Consider the following 11026-nt stretch of genomic DNA (forward strand, 5'->3'; position numbering starts at 1 on the left):
GAAAGTAGAATTTGGCCCAAATGCTCAAAGGGAGTTAGGCATCTAAATATCTTGGAAGATCTGCAATGCCTGCTGCTTTGGCATCAGTGGACTCTGCATGGGCTGGGCACAGGGGTTTGCCTGCATGGAGCCAGCGGCAGGATCAGAATCTAACTCAGTGGCCAACAGCTACCATAGAAACACAGAGATCTGATGTGGGATTCGTCTTTGAGGAATTTTGGCTCTCTTGACGTTTGATAAGTGCTGCTACTGCTGGAGAAAGATGCTGGCCTGACTGCCCTGGAGATGGAAGCCCTGTACTTATCCACAGACCACGGACAGTTTAGATACTGGCAGGGCTGGCTTCCTCCCAACAGCTGCTACCCTGGCCTGGAGAGGTGAGGGATGAGAGGGGAATTCTGTCTGCATAGCCCATTCAGCCCGTGCTTAGTGTGTGTGTGCGTGCTGAGGGAGGGCAAAGGCTGCGTTTGCAAGGAGTCACAGACCCAACATATTAAATAAATATATAAACACTGACCTGGGTTGCTGAGGGGTGCATTTTAAACATGGTCTTACCAAAGCTGCTGCTCCCACAATATGGTAGTCCTGCCACTTTTTTCAGATCACTTTATGCATTGCCCTTGGCCTCTCTGCTGAGACAGAGTGCCAGCTATGCCAGGGGATTGTAATATGGGCACTTCTCCATTGGGAGCTAGACTGAGAACCAGCAACTCCTCTAACCTAGGCCAGGACACAGCCCTCAGATACCCATTGTCCTGTCACTGACCATGTTGCTGACTTGATCCGACGGGCTGAATGGAAACTGTCCATGAACAGCATCACACTCCTGGGGGGGGAAGAGGAGATGCTAACCCCTCTCACTGAGTGACTGAGCAGCACTACTGTAGTCCTAGCTCGGGCTCTGAACAGCCCCCCAAAGCCAGATGACAGGTGAGACCCGTGGGAGCAGTGATACAAACAGAACCAGCTGATGGACTTTCTGTTAGTCTGGTCCTTCCCTCATCACCTACAGGCCAAATAACCTCAGATAATGGGGAGTAGCAGGGACATTCTCCTTTCATTTCCACCACAGTTCCCCTGGACTCTTGCTGAGAACTCGTCTGCCGTGCTAAGGTTTGCCAATACAAGGAGCATTTGGGAATGGAAGTTCCTTCAGTGTGGCAAGCTCTGCGTCCTCCTGGGCATCCAGCTCCCCATGACTTCAATAGGAGCCGTCTGTGGGTGCTCTCACTTCAGAAAATGAGGCCTTAACCCTCTAGGGCTGCAGGGCCAACTCCTCCCAGGAACACCAGCACAGTACTGAGCTCTCACAACTTCTACTGGTCTCAAGGGGTGTCCTGGCACCTCAGAACATCAGGCACAAAGTGTCTCAAAATGGGCACCAAAATCAGTGGGCCTCTCTGAAAGTGCTGTTGCAAGTAATCACTCTGCTTTCTAATTAGATGCAGTGATTACAGCCCGTGGGCCACATCCTGAGCTGGTATAAATTGGACTCACTCCCCTGAAGTCAGTAGAGCTACAGCAACTGAGGATCTGGCCCTCCTGAATTTTATGGTACACTAGCATTTCCCTTTAAGGTTCACTGTTTCCACAGTATGCATCCAATGAAGTGAGCTGTAGCTCACGAAAGCTCATGCTCAAATAAATTGGTTAGTCTCTAAGGTGCCACAAGTACTCCTTTTCTTTTTGTGAAATAAAGGAGACACAATTCTTTTGTTGTTGCCTCCTCCCCTCAGACACACTAACACCCTGCTTGATTGTGGGGTCTTTCAATTGCCATTTAACTGTCTTTTCTCCCCCCTCTCTAGGCAGCCTGGTTGGGCCTGAATGTTTTCCTGTTTGTATATTATTTCCTGCTGTTTGACAGGGATAAGAAGTTCTACTACACCAGAGTACTACTTGGGGTAAGGACAGTCTCCCCCTCTCTCTCTCCCCTGCCCCCCTTTTTGCCAAATACTGACCTTATCAGCTGGGAGTGTTTCCCATCTCAGAAACAGGAAGCCTTTCCCATCACAGCCCCCTTCAGGCTGGAGATGGATCAGCTGTGTAAACTCCCCCTGCCCCCCATTTCCTGCTGGTTCTGCTCCACACCAGGGAGGCTGTTTGTGGCTGTGACCCCTTTGGGCTTTCATCACAGTAGTAGCCTAGTGCTGGCTGGGGCAGAACACTAGCCAGTAGTGATTGACATACAGTAGCACCCACTGCTGTTCAGTGAGGGGAGGCTGGAAAAATCCCCCGCTCCCTGGGGTGTGTGAAGGGCCTCAGGCTCCTGCATTAAAGCCAAATGCAGTGTGGTGTATACAGTGATAGCTGGTTACTGGTGGGCACCCACAAAGTGAGACTGACCCAGTCTTTGCACATCCCCATCTCCTCCCCAGTCTGCGCTGGCATGGGCCCGGGCCTCTGCAAAATGCCTGAACTTTAACAGCATGCTGATCCTGTTACCAGTGTGTCGCAACCTGCTCTCCTTCCTGAGGGGCACTTGCTCGGTGAGTCCATGTGTTTCCATGCACCTGCCCCACCATCACTCCTCATCCCACCACACAAACGCTCACCCAGGACTGGGACTGATTCTGGCTTCACCGGGCACTCCTGGCCAGTCACACCCAGCAGGGTCACGCACTAGTGACAGAATGAGCCAGACATCAAAACATCAGGAGATTAGTCCCAAAATCATTTACAAATACTACTGTGTTTGTGATGTGGCCTTTGCATGCCCCCTGGCTCAGGCTATGTGTGTGTGTGTGTGAAATCAGTGCTTCCAACACTTCCACATGAACAGTGTGAGAAGGTTTTACTGTTGCTGCTTGATGGGGTAGGGTTGGGTGAGGTCTCCCGCCAATCTCCCCAATGCTCATAGTTCCCATTAATTACTTCTGTGTCCCCCCACAGCCCCTCCCTCAGCCAAGCAATTAATTATCCACCCACCCACCCCCTGCAGCTGCTCCTCCTGCAGCTTCTGGGGTTCTGCAGCCTCCTCTCCAGGACCTGCGGGGCAGCAGCACGGTCCCCTCCTCCCCTTTGCTAGGCCAGAGGGGCAGCTTCAGGGGCTCTTCACCCCTTCTGCATCTTGCAGGGATGGAGGAAGAGGGGCAGGGAACAGACTGACCCAGGGCTTGGCGGAGAGAAGGGACACCTCCCCCCTTGCCTACTCTGAGAATGGTGTCATCTCCTCCCTCACCCAAAAGGTGTTCTGGATCCTGAGGACGTGGAGAGGGCTCCATGTGCCTCCTACAGCAGCTCTGATCGGCTGCTTTTCCTCAGGAGGCAGCGTAGGGGGAAAGCCGCTAATCACAGGGGTGGGGTTGCTCGCACCAATGCCCAAGTGGCTCCAGCTGAGGTCAAGGTCCCCTCATTGGCTACAGCTAGATGCAATGCACAACATGGCCCCTGGCCCTGTGTGTCCATGCACCTGCTTGCCCGCCCCTAGAGCCTCCCCCTGCCCAACATGGGGAGGGGCTTGCTCTGCCCCCAGTCCTCCCCACCCCCACACAGAGAGGGACTGGCCCTGCCCCTCTTGCCCCCACAGTCTGGAAGCAGCTCTCCATTTGCTGACCATTTCCTCTCCTCCCTGCAGTGCTGCAGGCGCACAATGAGGAAGCAGCTGGATCACAACCTCACCTTCCACAAGCTTGTGGCCTACACAATTGCCCTGTTCACAGGTAACTCAGGCACCCACCTCACTGCACATGAACCGTCACCCAGTACAGGAAAATGCTGCACTAACCAGCAGTCGCTGGTTCAGGTTCCCCCTGGCCTGCGGATTAGGGTTGCTAAACCTCCAGGATTGTCCTGGAGTGTCCAGGAATTAAACATTATGTCATCTGATGAATCCTCCAGGAATACATCCTACCAAAATTGGCACCCTACTGGGGGCAGAGTGAGCAGATGCCCAGGCCTTCCTCAGTGGGATGTTGATCAGGGTCTGAGCACGGTCTCCATGTGGCAAGCATGTATTCTATATCCAAGAGGGCAATGGGCGGGGTGCTGCCCCTTTCAGTGCAGGCTGTGCTGCCTTGGCTTGCAGCAGATCTCCGAGGGTACGTCTACACAGCAATTAAATACCTGCGCCTGGCCCAGGTCAGCTGATTTGGGCTCCCAGGGCTAGGGCTGCAGGGTTGTAAAATTGCTGTGTAGGCATTTGGGCTCAGGCTGGATCCCAGGCTATGAGACCCCACAATGCGGGAGGGTCCCAGAGCCTGGGCTCTAGCCCAAGCCCGAATGTCTACCCTGCAATTTTAGCCCTGCAGCCCAAGTCAGCTAAGCTAGGCCAGCCATGGCTGTGCTGCAGGTCTTTTATTCCAGTGTAGACATGCCCTGGGTGATGGACTCCCAGGGTGTAGGTTCCAATATCTCTCACTGTGTCTGTGATGTTCAGCTGTTCATATCATCGCCCACCTGTGTAACTTTGAGTGGTACAATGACAGCCAGCAAGCTGCGGATGGGAGCCTCTCCTCCATTCTCTCCGACCTGCACCAAGATGAGGAGAGTAACAAGTGGCTAAACCCCATCCACTCCAACAGCACGGTGAGTGCCCAGGGCCTGCCTTGTGAGGATGTGAGCCCCAGGGTGGCTGCCACAGGGCGCCATGGCTTCATTCTGTGCTGACTTTATGTGACCATCCCCATCTCCTCACTGTGTTCTCTTGCAGACTCCAGCGTACGTGACATTCACTACCATCCCGGGCCTGACAGGCGTGATCATCACTGTAGCGCTGATCCTCATGGTCACCTCCTCCATGGAGTTCATCCGCAGGAGCTATTTCGAGGTCTTCTGGTACACGCACCATCTCTTCATCATCTACTTCGCTGGCCTTGTCATCCATGGCATCGCGTAAGGCACCACACAGCAGCCACACGTCACTCCCAAATGGCATCTCACTGGCAAGCCCTGTCCACCTCCCCATCTGTCCTGCACTCCCCACTTCCTACCCTGGCATGAGACTCTCACACCACATCCCTAGCGCCGCGGAGCATCTGTCACCCTCCCCGCTTCCCAGCCAAGTACCTGTCTCGCCCTCCCTTTACCCAACCCCCTCCTCTGACTGTTCCACCCTCCCCCGTTTGCCAGCAGAACCTCCTGCTATCACATGCTCCCCATCTCTAAGCCTGCGTCTCCCCTTCCTCCTTTGCTGAGCAGTTATGAAGGTGAAGCAGAGAGGTAGGCAGGCTTGGATCAGGAGAGCTGTGGTGACATTTCTCTCCTCTCCCAGTGGTCTTGTTCGTGGGCAGACAGCAGAGAGCTTGAATAAGCACAACCCCGAGCACTGTGCGCAGGACCCTACACACTGGGGAAGAAAAAACAAACACTCCCACTGTGAAGAGCCCGAGTTTGGGAGCATCCCAGCTGAGGTGAGTCCTTCCAGTGCAGACATTAGCTGGCAGGAGACCACACTGAGCTGGCTGACAGACCTCACCCTTGTCTCATCAGGAGGGTGCAGCACAGCCACTGACACAATCTCATTTTCCATGGTGTGATGGGAGAGGAGTTCTCTGACTCTCCGAATTCCTTCCCCTTCCTGTCACTCAGGCCTCCCAATAGAACAAGCTCCCTCCCACCTCCCTAAAGCCTCTCCATGCCAAGTATATCTCACAGGGGGCCCTTCACAGCCTGCCTCAGCCCTGTTCAACTTTCCAGGTGCTTCTTGCCAAGAGAGCCCCGTCCCCCGCAATGTACACTCCTGGCCAACCCACCTCTTCCCTGCTGGTTCCCAGCCTGACAGGGTGGGTGAGAAATGGCAGCAGGCAACAGTACAGGGCAAGGCTCCTGTCAGGCAAGAGCAGCTCCAACCTGCTGCTCTGGGGGTAGCCTTCAGTGTCATCCAGCTGGGAAGTAGCCAGTTGTCGAAAGAGTTAAGAAGAGGGGATGACATGAACAATATACACAGCCCTCTGCAGAGGGGCTTGGAAACCCAGCTTTTCTCCTGCTCTCTGAATTGACATTAGACTGAGATACCCTCCCCTCACTCACTGTAACCCACACTGCACTAGTGAGCATCACCCAGGGGAGCTCTGTGCCAAACTGGCATGGATTGCAGGGACAAATCCTGAGCAATGGCTCTCACCCTCTGCTCAGACCCCCCGGTGATGGGAGCAATGTGACCACCTGAATTAGAGTGGGTGGGACAGTACTCTATAGGTATAAGGTACTAATGCCAATCCTGGTGCGCCCATGTCACCCTGCACCAGCATGGAGCCATGTCTCCTGTGTCATAAAGACATTTCCCAAAACATTAGGCGAGAACGTTTGAGCTGGGAATTACCCTGTAGGGACATCAGTGTCCTATACTGCCAGACCTCCCCTCAGTGCCCATCAGCTCCTCCAGAGATGGAAAGGCTCTCACAATGTATTACTCACTTCTGTCTCCACAGTCCTGGCAGTGGGTGCTGGGCCCAATCCTTCTCTATGTCTTTGAGCGGGTATTACGCTTTTGGCGTTCTCAGCAGAGGGTCATTGTTACAAAGGTAAGGGGTGTCTCGGCACAGCCAGTGCAGCCTCTCCCAGCAGGAGTCACTGTAGGCAATGGGATAGAAGCACTGCCCGTGGGAGCTCCTAGCCACTCCAATCCCATTCTTTCCCAGCAGGAGTCACTGTAGGCTCCCTGTGTGGGGTGCTCTGAGCTACTCCAGGCTCAGCCCAAGTAGTGGTGATGCTGTAGTGGCAGCTGGGTGGGACATACTCATGCTTTGTGGATGTGCCTTTCCCACAGGCTGTCGTGCACCCATCAAAAGTATTGGAACTACAGATGCACAAGAAGGGCTTCAGCATGGAAGTGGGCCAGTATATTTTCATCAATTGTCCCTCTGTCTCATGCCTGGAGTGGCATCCTTTCACCCTGACCTCTGCACCAGAAGAAGACTTTTTCTCCGTCCACATCCGGGCAGCAGGGGACTGGACAGAGAATCTAATTGATACCTTTCAGCAGCAGAAACCAAAGACACCCAGGTAGGCCAGGGCGGCATTAGAGTCAGGAAGCCAAAGGAACTCAACCCCTGGGAAGAGTTTTGTGATACAAAGTGATGCAGGGAGGTGGCTTCGACCTCTTACCTGGGTCCTGCCTTATTTTACCAGGATAGAGGTGGATGGCCCCTTTGGCACAGCCAGTGAAGACGTGTTCCAGTATGAGGTTGCCATGCTGGTGGGAGCAGGGATCGGGGTCACGCCCTTTGCCTCTGTACTGAAATCAATCTGGTACAAGTTCCAGCATGCAGACCAGCGTCTCAAAACCAAAAAGGTAACCAGTGAAATGGGGGAAAGGCTGGCCCTACAGCTGCCTGTCTGACCTTCATTCCCAGGAACCTCTTGTGTGTCCTTAAAGTGCAACTTCCCACCATCCCCAGCACTGTCCTAGAGTGCGAAGCTACAGCCTTCCTGCTGAATCTGTCCTTATTGTAATGGGGACTCCTCTGCTTCACTGCAGTGCACAGCTCTCCCATTGTCAGTAACATCTCTCTTTCTCTTTGTGCTGTTGGATCCCAGATCTACTTCTACTGGCTTTGCCGGGATACAGGTGCGTTTGCCTGGTTCAATGACCTGCTCGCCTCCCTGGAGCGAGAGATGGAAGAATCTGGCAAAGCAGGTTTCCTGAACTACAGACTCTTCCTCACAGGCTGGGACAACAGCATTGTGAGTCACGCACACTATACGGTCCTGATGGCAGGAGATGTGTCATAGTCTAGGAGGGGAGAACACCATGTTAAAAGCTAGACAAGATGAACACAGGCACCAGAGTGGGGATTCTACCATTTAACCCCTCAGGGAGCTTGGCAACAGTTGAGGCCAAGGCCTCATGAATGAGGGCTCCTGCAGCCCGTCTGTTGGGTTCCAGGCAGTGGCAGGACGTCGGCCTGTTCTCACTCCTCATCTCCTGTAACTCTAGGCTGGCCAAGCAGCTTTCAACTTTGATAAAGACACGGATGTGGTGACAGGTCTCAAACAGAAAACCTCCTTTGGGAGACCCATGTGGAGCAATGAGTTCTCTGTAGTGGCAACTGCCCACCCCAGGTGAGTGTCTAGTGTCCTGGAGACCAGGTTGCCAGAGCTGAAATGCCTCTTCAAACTGCCTGCCCTCTTCCTCCTCCGACTGCATGCCCAGCAAGTCTAGTGCTGCTTCTGTAAGCGCAGGTGCCAAGTAAGGACACTGAGAATGAGCTGTATATGATACAGCACCAGAACGATTGGATTCATAGGTTAGGGACTATTGTAATCATCTGATCCCGTGTATAACACAAGCCAGAGAACTTGCCAAAATAATTCCTAGAGCAGATATTTTAGAAAAACAGCCAATCTTGATTTAAAAATTGCCAGTGATGGAGAATTCACCATAACTCTTGGTCAATTGTTCCAGTGGTTAATTACTGAAGAGCTCTCAGATTACTGGATTCTAATGGCCTGGGTTTTTCAGAGGTGCAGAGCACCTACAGCTCCTACTAACTTCAGGTGGAGTCATGGCTGCTCAGCATCTCTGAAAACTGGGCCCAAGGCCAGAAATTCAAGGACCTTCTATGGCAGTGGTTTTCAAACCTTTTCACATTTGTGGACTTCTAACAAATTTCAAATGGAGGTGCAGACCCCTTTGGAATGACGTTAGACCACAGGGTGAAAACCACTGTGCTATAGGATGATGGCAACGCGTCTCCTTCAGGGAAGCACTGGGAAGAACTGAAGGTTTCCTGCACTGATCATAAATACCCTGCACAGCAAAATCCTTCTCCATGGCTCTTCCACACACAGCTGTTCAGAAGGAACGCTGTAAAGAGGACTGGAGTCTCCTGAGGTAGGGGTGATGGGCGTAAGGGATGTTAGGAGTTAAGTGGTCTCTGGAGCTATGGGCTAATACATGCAATGTAATTCATCTGATACACTGCCCCATCAGCAGGGACCAATGAATGACTGGGATGGGGGTGTGTTCTGAAGATGGAGGCAAGTGAAGGCCCACAGATGGTGAAGGGCCCTGGACAGAGCCTGGGGAGGGCAGATTATTTCTCCCCAGCACTAACATCTCCTTTGTTCTGTGCAGGTCTGTGGTGGGAGTGTTCCTCTGTGGGCCTCAAGCTTTGGCAAAAAGCCTGCAGAAGTGCTGCCATCAGTACTCCAGCCTGGACCCTAGGAAGGTCAAATTCTACTTCAACAAGGAGAACTTCTAAGCAGCAGGAACATGGTGACTACATGGTGTGACACCACAACCTCCCAGAGAGCAATTATCTGATCCTCTACAGCTCCTTTTAAAACTGAATCAACCTGGCCCTGCTGAGGATGCGCTGACTGACACTACTGGGAACTACAGACATTCAAACCACATGTCTCCTACCTACTAAACACGAGGAAGTAGTGAGCTTCCAAAACAACACTGCATTCCTCTGAAGGAAGTGTTCTTTTGAGTTTTCCACCTTGTATCTCCTTTGAAGGGGAGGGGACTGGGTCTCCGTCACTAGAAGTCAACAGTGATCTCACAGGCAGATGGGAGTTGAAATGGACTTTCTGGTGCAATTAGCATGAACTTAAAGTTTGATTGTGGCACCTGCACAAGGGACTGACAAAGGCTGAGATTGATGATTAAACTTGATTTTGGACATAGATAGAGGAATTCCAGGATGATGGGCTTGGGGGAAATCTGCTGGGAAGAAGGACAGAGGTCGTTTGTAGCTGATCCATCACCAAGGGGAAATGTTCTCCAATAAATGTTTCTGTAAATGAATATTAAAATAAACAAAACTTGCTTCTCTTCTAAACAGCTTGTGATAAAACCCAACCCAGGTGAACCATTCTGTTGAATTTAAGATGCAACTGCACAGCATTTACCTAGTGCCTGACTGTGTCTGTTGAACCTGTGCTCTGTCTGCACTAACTGTAAAAAACAAAGGGTAGTAAAGTCAAATTGCCACCTTCTCTCCCATCACAGCAGTTCTGTTGGGTGACACTGTGAGCAGAACCCTTTAATATTCTGTCATCCAGTAGCCACAGCAGAAAGGTTTAACAACCCTATTCAGAGTGACTCACAGAGAGAAAACCTGTTTGAATATATCCAGAAAAGAAGAAAAACATATTACCAGGAATGGAAGATATCTTAAATGATACAGAAGCCACAGCTGATCTGCCAGCTGAGAGCAAGGGAGCTTAGCAATCCACTATTACATTTTTCATGTCAGGATTGGTAGTGACTGAAAGATGAGCTACCCATTTCAGCCCTATAAGAGATCTTTCACAGAAGGATGTACACAAGTGTAAGGGCTGTTGTGGGAACAGCTGCACTACAGCTTCCTATGCTGCACGCAGTTGTGGACAGAGCACTCCAGTGCTGTAATTCAGTTGTCTTACACCAGCACACAAGTCACTGAAAGAAAGGCTCAAGACAAACTTCAATCACACAAGTGCAGCTGATACATTTTTATCACAGGTGCTTTGGCAAGGGTGCCTCATAAATCTTGCCAAAGTGCCTGTGGCTCAAGTGTTCCCACCTGCCTGCTATCACAAAAGATCTTACCGCTTAAATGGGGGGTTGCTATGAACTGTTTGAAATGCTTTTTCTCTCACTGATGGAGCGAGCTCACGCAGTTGTTAATGAAAGAAAAATGACACAGATGTGGGCATTCTCAATGGGGCCAGTTGGTGCCTGGCAAGGTCTCCAGATCAACTGGGACATTCTTGGTAACAGGACATCTTCACCTCCTGCCCCTTTCACTCCTCAAAGGCCACATGTATGAAACTCAGTAGAGCAAACATAATACAGACCAGCTCTTTGTCCCACCACAGGGGTCAGGCTGGCCTAACTAACCCTGGTCACACTCCCCAAATTACCATTTCAGTGCACCAGCCTTCTCCAGACATGCCAGTTTACTGAGTATCTCCTGCCAGAAACTGCAAGTAATAACAGCAGCATCTCATCTGTTCAGCAAATAGCAACAAGCTGCCTAGAGGGGCCATCTCTTTCTCCCTTCATCCCCTTTAGGAAGAGACATGTTGAGCACAGATCAGCCTGTTAGAAACCTCCTGTGTGGTTAAGGGAACAAGGCTGGGAAACATGGAG

At 51.7% G+C, this 11026-nt stretch overlaps 1 protein-coding gene across 1 annotated transcript; it reads left to right on the forward strand.

Moving 5' to 3' along the window:
• The first annotated feature begins 1858 nt into the window (after nucleotides 1–1858).
• NOX1 (NADPH oxidase 1) lies at nucleotides 1859–9616 on the forward strand. The gene is made up of 12 exons (XM_074963106.1): nucleotides 1859–1904; nucleotides 2379–2489; nucleotides 3578–3662; nucleotides 4379–4527; nucleotides 4652–4833; nucleotides 5213–5351; nucleotides 6372–6464; nucleotides 6710–6945; nucleotides 7072–7234; nucleotides 7480–7626; nucleotides 7880–8004; nucleotides 9020–9616. The coding sequence occupies exons 2-12, from the start codon at nucleotides 2430–2432 to the stop codon at nucleotides 9144–9146; spliced, it is 1506 nt and encodes a 501-aa protein (XP_074819207.1). The 5' UTR covers nucleotides 1859–1904; nucleotides 2379–2429; the 3' UTR covers nucleotides 9147–9616.
• Nucleotides 9617–11026: the final 1410 nt, after the last annotated feature.

This window comes from Natator depressus, chromosome 9 (assembly GCF_965152275.1).
Source record: "Natator depressus isolate rNatDep1 chromosome 9, rNatDep2.hap1, whole genome shotgun sequence".
In the NCBI taxonomy this organism is placed as follows: domain Eukaryota; kingdom Metazoa; phylum Chordata; order Testudines; family Cheloniidae; genus Natator; species Natator depressus.